Source organism: Accipiter gentilis, chromosome 6 (genome assembly GCF_929443795.1).
Source record: "Accipiter gentilis chromosome 6, bAccGen1.1, whole genome shotgun sequence".
NCBI lineage: Eukaryota > Metazoa > Chordata > Aves > Accipitriformes > Accipitridae > Astur > Astur gentilis.
In genome coordinates, this window is record NC_064885.1 from 5963157 (window position 1) to 5971769 (window position 8613).

Genomic DNA, 8613 nt, shown 5'->3' on the forward strand with positions numbered 1-8613 from the left:
GAAGTTGAGCCCGGGGAGAAGGGAGAGGTGTGGGGCAGGTGTTTTAAGATTTGGTTTTATTTCTCATTATCCTACTCTGATTTTGATGGGGAAATTAGTTTAATGTATTACCAAAGTCAAGTCTATTTTGCCCGTGACAGTAATTGGTGAGTGATCTCTCCCTGTCCTTATCTCAACCTACGAGCCTTTCGTTATATTTTCTCTCTCCTGTCCCTCTGAGGAGGGGGAGTGATAGAGCGGCTTTGGTGGGCACCTGGTGTCCAGCCAGGGTTGACCCATCACAGTATGGTTCCCACCTCAGCTTTACGTGGGTTTCATGTTTAATTCATAACTTTCTGATTTTGAATTACAAGATAAAGATACTGAGAATGGCTTGAAGAACCATAGGGAGGCAGCCTCAAATTGAGAGAATAGAAACTAGCCCACCACTGCAAGCCGTAAGAAATCGTTCAAGCTGGAGACAATCTGATGTTTATAGCATGTTACCTGTTTTTCTCCAACTGTAAACATACTCTGATGAAAACAGTGGTTTTGTTTTGCTCCCCTAGGCAGGTCTTGCCTTAAGCTGAACTGGGGGTTGTGTTGGTCACCAGGTAATAAAGGGAATGAGGTATCTGGTACACGGTCTGCTGGTCTGGGAAGATGAAGTTCTTGCCTCTTGATTCCTTGGAGATTTTCTACCCTTGTTGTGCAACTATATTGCCCTGGGGTTGATCCCTTGCTTACCAGAATTGGTATTGACAAATTTCCTTTCTCCGCAGGGGACACTACACAGAAAATGAGATCTGCACAGTATCCTACCCCAGCAGAATTGGATGCTTATGCTAAGAAGGTCGCCAACAATCCACTGACTATAAAAATTTTTCCAAACAGTGTCAAGGTTCCCCAGAGGAAACACATACGCCGTACTGTGAACGGACTTGATACTTCGGGCCAGAGGTACAGTCCCTACCCGTCTCAGGCCACCACAAAAACAGGCCTCCTGGCGATAGTCAAATCTCCAGCAAAAGGAATTATCAAAGACTTTGACGGGACACGCACGCGTCTGCTGCCGGAAGCGATGATGAATCCCCCTTCCACACCATACGTTGCACCTAGCACTTTAACCCACCCCCAGGCGCTTGCTCGCCAGCAGGCTCTCCAGCATGCACAGACTTTGCCGCACCCCCAGAGTATACCGCAGCCACAGACTTTGCAGCACCCTCAGGGTATACCACAGCCACAAAGCTTACCGCACCCTCAGGGGATACCGCAGCCGCAGACGCTGCCGCACCCTCAGAATATGCAGCAGCCGCAGGGCTTGCAGCATCCTCAGACCATGGCACACCAGACTCTGCAGCACCCCCCAAATCCTTTGCTGCAGCCAGGTTTACATGGAAGCAGAAAGATGCCGGATGCAGATGCGCCGCCGAATGTGACCGTGTCTACCTCAACCATTCCCCTCTCTATGGCTGCCACCCTGCAGCAGAACCAGCCACCGGACCTGAGCAGCATTGTGCACCAGATTAACCAGTTCTGCCAGGCCAGAGCTGGCATTAGCACTACCTCAGTATGTGAGGGACAGATTGCAAACCCCAGCCCTATAAGTCGCAACCTGCTTATCAATGCAAGTACCAGGGTATCTACTCACAATGTCCCTACACCCATGCCTTCCTGTGTAGTAAACCCTGTAGATCATGCTGCTGCTGCTATTCCTCCTGCCTCTGTTAATGTGCCCATGGTGAATATTAACAGGGTGCCGCCCGCGTACCAGAACGAAATCAAATCGGTTGCGTGGAACCAGCACCAGCTTGCACATCTGCAGCAAATGTGTGGGGATGCTGCTGGGCCTGCTGGACTCGCAGGGAAGCACCCTCAGAGAGAGATCGCAGGGCAGAGTTTTCCTGGCAAAACTTCAAACTACCCTCAAGAACTGTGCATGGGCCAGTCGTTCAGCTTGAAGCCCCCCATCGAGAAGCCCACGCCTTCTCCACCTGTGAATGGGTTGCAGGGACCCTTGCCATATACCAATGGGCACTATTTCCAGCCCATCTGGAATAACATTCTGCCCACACCCAACAGTGACAGCTCTGGGTCCCAGGACCTCGCCATGCCTTTCCATGGGGGACAGCCAGCAGGAGCACCGCTAGATTGTGCAGGAGGAACTCATTACAGAGCTGGAGCTGGCCCATCCAGCCAGAATAATGTGATGCAGACCATGGATTACCTAAGCGGGGACTTCCAGCAGTCCTGCTTCAGAGATCAGAGCATGGCCGTGCTGGGAAAAGTCCATCGGCCTCCCATGAACCGAGCACCTGAACCATCCGATAGTCGAAATCTTCATATTCAACACCCAGGGTATAGATAGGCTGCAGTCACTTTCACAGACAAAAATTATAGGTTTAGTCTTAATTTTAATTAATAAGCAAGGCATTTTTAACTTGCAAACTTGTGTGATCATTATAGTAACCATTGGAAGAAGACATACTGTATATTTAAAAGCTTTGCTTACATGTTATCTATCTCCTTTATGCATCAAATATTTAACATGCCTTTTGTGTCAAAGAATTTCATTACACTACTTCACGCCACAGCTGTTTTCCTCACCACAGAATCCCCTTTGTGCAGCTTTTGCCTTCTGCTTAGTAGCTCCTTGCTGGACTGATGTTGAGTTGCTGCAGGGTTTTGCAGTTGCATCTGTTCCCTAGCTCCGTCAAGAGCGAGGTAGTGTAGCTGCTTAAATTTCCATCTCAATTTCCTCTGAAGATTAAGAGTAACAGAATTTGTCAGGAAGCAGGGCTTATTTTCAACTCGAAAGCCCATTTCATTAATGCATTAAACATTGACCATTTGCACTGTCTAGAGGCCTATTTAATTGAAAAAGAAGCCTACATTTGAAAAGAGCTAGCTAGGGGTATGTATTTAGGCATTAATATAGGAAGAAGCTTTTCAGCTGTTTCTTGCCGAGACGCCTGCATTCATTGTTTAGACTTTGTCCAAAGTCAGAAGTCTCTGGCAGATTTTTCTGACACTTTTGTTTTGCGGACAGGGTATGGAGGAGGGGGGAATGGCAGTTTTAGGACGTAGGCAGCATGGCTGCCATAGGTAGCTGCCTTTTTTCTGCATCGTATTTCCCTTCCCCACTCCCTTTTCGCCAGTGTAAGAGCTAAGTTTGTCTGAACCCCTTGCTGCTAGGAGTCTGGCCATCCTGATGTGAAAGGAATCCAGACCCACTGACAACTCCAAAAAGGGTTCAGCCGCCTCTCCAGTAGCTAGAATTAATTTCGGGGCGAGCGAGGAAATGTAACTCGAGCTCGTCTCCAGTGCAGTGAGCGGGTGTGCGGGATGGTGTGGCACGGTCCCATTGTGGCAGCGGTACTGCTGAGACGGGAGACGGCCGATCTGAAGCAAAGCTCCCGCTCGCGAGCCGCTGTGGGACCATGTTCCTGTATTCCTCTCGCATCAAAACGCCACGGCAGATTTAACGGAACAATCCTCCTCTCTGGGAATTAGCGAAGCTATTTATAACATCCCTTTTTCCCAGGGTCTCGGTGCCTAACTCCTTCTGTTCCTTTCCCATGTCACTTCCAGCAGCTAGTCGAGTCAGTGACCTTAGGACACTAACTACTGGGTAACCTCAGCATCTTGTTCTCCTCAGTGTACCGAAACATACCTTTCCTTTCTAACAGCCGAATTTGTTGTAAGTAGAAAATTTCTCATCTCTGTTAATGAGACTAATACTTGAACATAATGATCACAGTCAAGTTTGGAAATTAAAAAAATAATAAAAAATAAATGCATTGATTCTTTATATGTACACTGGCTAAAAATATTGCTCTACACTGTAACTTTTAAGTGTAATATTTCTGTATGAATGTCGCCTGGTAGTGTGGGTTTGAGTAGCATTGTGTATGGGTGAACCCACTGGCCTCCGCCATCCACTGGCCTCCCTCACAGCCCTTTGAAAAACAAAGCCTTAAGTATTTGCTCCTTGAACTTTCCTTAATGAGCATGGTTTAAAATCTTAAGACATCATACAAAATTAAAAAAAAAAAAAAAAAAATAACAAGTTTTGAAGTGACGTCATAGTTGGCTAGAGATTCTTAAAAGTTTTTCGTAAATGGAAAAATTAGAACACATTTATTTGTATTTTTTTAATTTAGACGTGTAGTCCTGGGCTGTAACAAATATTTAGGTTTCAAAGCTTAGCAGAGTACGTTTTCTGACTCCTTGCGTAAGTTAGTACACTTATATCATGTCATTATTTAAATTCTTTTAAGTGTACTATAAACCGTTCTTTAGTGGTAACTCTTTAGCAAAGTTAAGCAATTTGACTAAAGACGGATTAAATTATGTGTTGGCTTGTGTTGCCTTATATTTAAAAAGGAAAAATTGCCTGATTGTGTTATGCCAAATGATAGCAACATGAAGTCCTAATTTATTGTTTATAATCGTATTCCTGCAGTCTTTGTGAAAACTGGTAAATATACATCTATGAAAGAACTAAAATCCTGAGGCTTTTCATGCAATATTTTTCTGAATACATTATATTGGAAGCCAAGGTTCGAGTCTGAAGCTGCTTCCCTTACAGTCTCCCCGCCGTCTTCCCCGTCCTACTCCCCCAAATCGATCTAGGGCTGTGCTATGACTTAACCTTCCCTGCCGAGTTAGTTACTGTAAGGTGTTCTGCTACCTGAATACATACCTTTTTACTAAATAAAATATTGGCATCTCCTCTGTTCAGTAGCCTGCTACAAATCTCAACCCAGACTGTTATTAAAAGCTAATTTTTTCCTCCTGCTCTTCTCCTGCGAGAGAGACTGAGTCGAGTCCCCCGTTGGGGTGTTTGTGGAAGTGGTGTCGATGCCTGGGAGGTGTTTGCGTTAGCGATGGCAGCACTCTGCGAGTTGTCAGGGATTGTTCTGCACGGGCGGTCACAGGTAGAGCCATGACCTCTGAGGCTTTGCCCCGGTGCAGCAGGACCGGGAAGCAAAAACACTCCCGAGACTCACCCAGGTGGGACATTGCCTGAAAAATAGGAATCATTTTACAATTAAAATAGACTGAAATATTTCCTTTTGTCCTAGGAGTGAGATTTTTTTCTTTAAACCAACCCTTTTCACTTCTGCAGCAGCCTGTTGCTGACAGGCTCTCCTTCGTTCTCCTTCTCTACTACATCTTCTGTAAGGAGAAACGCAAACACTGGCCTGCCTCATTCCCAGGTACAGCTTTAGAGAGCAAACACTGAACACGCTGCGTAGGCGCCTGGCGTGGGCATCCAGATGTGGCACTCTCGCTCACCAAGGTGACAAAGGGAAGAGCAGATGAGGCGCAAGCCAGAGGCCAGTGCTCCAGTGTACAGTAGGAGGTGTGTTCTCCTGGAACTGTTTTTCCCCACGCAGTTTTATTTCTGCCCGGTGCAGAAATAAGAGTAACCTAAAGGCCAGGGACCCCAAAGCAGATGGTCGCCTGCCTTTGGGGTTCGTACTGCTGCTCCTGTCGCAGGGCTCGCCTTGCCTTTCTTGTCTGTCTGTCTGTGGGTCAGTGCCTTCCTGATCGCTGACTCCAGCGCAAGGCTTCAGTTCCCCTGATGGAGCCTGGGTACTTGCAGGTGACGGTTCTGCTCCTTGAGGAAAGAGTAAGGTATTTTCAGATGTTTTCCTGAACTATTTACGCTGCCTCATCAGCACTGAAATCTGTCCCCTTTACAGTACCACACTGATTTAGCAGAATATCGTTATTCCGATGGTTCCTGGCAACTCCCTTGCCAGCTGGAGGTGGACATTAGATAGATCCTAGGAGAGAGAACCATGAAAAGTGGTGTAAACCCTTCCACAAGGAAGCTTCCATCTCTGACGTGTCTTCTTGTTCCAGCAGAAGCTTTGAAGCTGTTAAATCGCAAGCCCAGTTTGTTACAGCCCAAAGTTAACATTTTATAAAGACACTTTTGAATTTTCTTTAAGCTTATGATGTGAAAGATGTCTCAGTGGGACTCGGCCGCTCCCGTAGAAACCAAACAGAAATGTTTGCTGGGGCTCACTGGGGAGAGAACTGGGAATTGCTGCTGTATTTCATTAAACCACAGACTGATGATAAACACTGCTGCTTATGTGCTACGGGTATGAACTAGAATTTTTTTTTTCTTTCTTTTTTTTTTTTTTTTTGTCCGCAGGAAAAATAAAAAGCAAAAAAAAAAGAGTGAAAGAGCGACCTGGTCCCTCTACCCCTTCTGCTGGTTTTATGCACTGTGAGTGTGTGGCTTGTGTGGCCGTGGTCAGCAGCATGGGGATGCACGGGCAGCATGGGTGGGTGCTTGTCCCAAAGGGAATTTGGGGAAGGGTCTCCTTGGACTTCTGAGGTACGAAGGTGTCGGGCACAGCCTGGCTGCCCTTCTCCAATAAGAGCACCCAGAAGGTCTGGGAAAACAAAAGAGAGACAAAATCTCAGAGCCAGAAAGGTGCTGAAATAATTATTAAAAAAAGGAGGAGTCGAGGAGGTGGTTTAAGTCCTGTCAAGGTGAACTCGGAGAGATGTTTGATGACGTCTGCAAGGGTTAGGGCTGTCCGGCGCCCTAAAGGTCTGCATCTTGGGGAGATGTAGGGCTGCTCCAAAAGCTGGACCTGGAAGGTTCCCTAGAAAGTACTGACTGTCCTGCAAATTGCTGACCTAGTAGTGTGTAATAAACTCTTGAGTTTTGCTTATTAATGTAATACTAAATACAAAATTTTAATTCATAATATTTGTAGACCCCCTTCTGGAAGATAGGAGCTGTGAGGGTTTTCTCCCCTTTCCAGTGATCACACATCTAATTTAATCTGCGTGCTTTCATCTCTAAGAACGACACAACTCAAAACCCATCTCCTCTGCGCTTGCTGCAAACATCTGTGTCAAAATCCCTCAGATGGCAAACTAATACCTTTCATACTGGTTCCAGTGTTCCCCAGATACTTAGAAACATATTTGGTTCCCACATGCTTTTCCAGGAATTTGGGCTAAACTGGGCAGCTTAGCCCAGCTAAGCTTAGCTGGGAAGAGCTCTGTTTGCCTGCAGGCACTGCCATGTCCCGGTTCCAGCATCCAGAAACGCCGTGCCGACAGCAGCCGCTCCATCCATCCGCTCTGGGGAGACGGAGCTTCAGGATCCTCCTCTCCTTTGACTTGGCATCGCTGGAGCTCCTTCGGTATCTGGTTTCTTCATCTGTCCCCCCTCCCAAACAGGAGGAATCCCTTCTGCAAAGCTTCTTCAGGAGACTTTTACGTCGTCTTTGCAGCTAGTTAGACCTGTTTACTGGAGCGAAGATCTGGTGCGATAACGAGCCAGCGGGGACTTTGGCGTAAGCAGCTGCTGCCACCACCGAGGAGTTACCTGCAGCCACAGCTAACTCACGCTGAAGCCTTCTGGCAGATGGCAGAGTAAGATCCAACCTTTTAAAACTTCTTCAGGGCCAAATAGGGGTTTCTTCCAAAAATTTGATTTCTGTGCTTGGACTTTTCCCCCCTACACTGAGCTAACCGTACCCTGGTAGAGGGTGGGAGGATGCGAACGTTGAATTTGACCCAAAGTAGGCAACGTGCCGAGGTGTTCTCTGCCAAAAACCAGCAGCACGTCGTCTCGTGATGGAGAGGAGAAAAAAAAAAAAAACAGAGCTGAAAGAAGTCTTGCTTGATGGGGGGGGTCCTGGAGGGTCCACGGGGGGTGGAGGAGCCAAAGGAAAGGGGCACGTTGAAGTCAGGTCCTCGGGTCTTAGCTGGGCGGGGGGGGGGGCTCGTGTTGGACATCCTCTAGCAAGAGCCGCCGTTCAGATGCTCTTCCAATGCTCAACAAGGCCAAATTGCAATAAAGTTACTGGAGTATTTTATCTAATTAGTTTAAGTTAATTTCAAGGCAATTGGGTACAAACCATTAATTCAGCCGGGATGGCTGCTAGCCTAAGAGATGCACTAAAATTGAAGCGGTGAAATCGCACCAAGATTTAAGCGGTCCCACCGTAACAACCTTCTCCTTCACCCCCCTCAAGCCCCCTCGGTCCTGGGGAGTCAAAGGGCTGCGGGAGGGAGGGGAGCCTGGCCGGGTTTTTAATAAAGGATGTGCAAAGCAAATTTGTCTTGCATTTTTCTCCTGATGAAATACTAATGCCTGGTTTAGCTGTCTTGGCTAAGAAGCGTCAATAATCAGCACAAATCGGGGCTCTTACCGCCTGAGCAGTAGATGAAATGGTTTTGCCAAAATTTCTCCCCGTCTACATCCCGAAGGTTTTGTAAGATGTTAAAAGGATTTGGTGTTTAATTAGATAAGGGCATCGCCAATGTGGTTGGGGAATCTTAAACAAGCAAAGTCCAGCCCCTGCCCTCCAGCCTGGGGGGGGCTCCTCTCCCTCCTGTTATAGGGAATTTGACAACACTTTCCCCTATGGCTTGAGCATCTCATGAAATAGCCGGCCAGTGTCCGAGCCCCGTTGGGCCGATGGAGCCGGGAGAAAGCTGGCAGGTTCTGAGCCTTTAGAATAAATCTTCAAAACCAACAAGTTTCCAGGAAGTTTATTTTTATACTAGATATTTGAAGCTAAATTTAGTAGCAAATCGATTTTTCTCCTTCTCCCCCATGAATATCAAGAGCGTCACCTCCTGCTTCGC

The 8613-nt window shown here is 47.0% G+C and overlaps 1 protein-coding gene across 8 annotated transcripts in view; it reads left to right on the forward strand.

Moving 5' to 3' along the window:
* The window catches only part of FAM222B (family with sequence similarity 222 member B), a 37134-nt gene extending 28627 nt beyond the window's left edge, over positions 1-8507 (forward strand). For 5 of the 8 annotated variants that reach the window (XM_049801809.1, XM_049801814.1, XM_049801810.1 and 2 more), the window contains 3 exons: positions 762-2337; positions 6152-6226; positions 7031-8507. In XM_049801809.1, the coding sequence (XP_049657766.1) occupies positions 762-2337; positions 6152-6226; positions 7031-7136 (1757 nt within the window). In that variant the 3' untranslated portion in view covers positions 7137-8507. The other 3 variants (XM_049801813.1, XM_049801815.1, XM_049801817.1) reach the window with 3 other exon arrangements.
* The last annotated feature ends 106 nt before the right edge of the window (positions 8508-8613 follow it).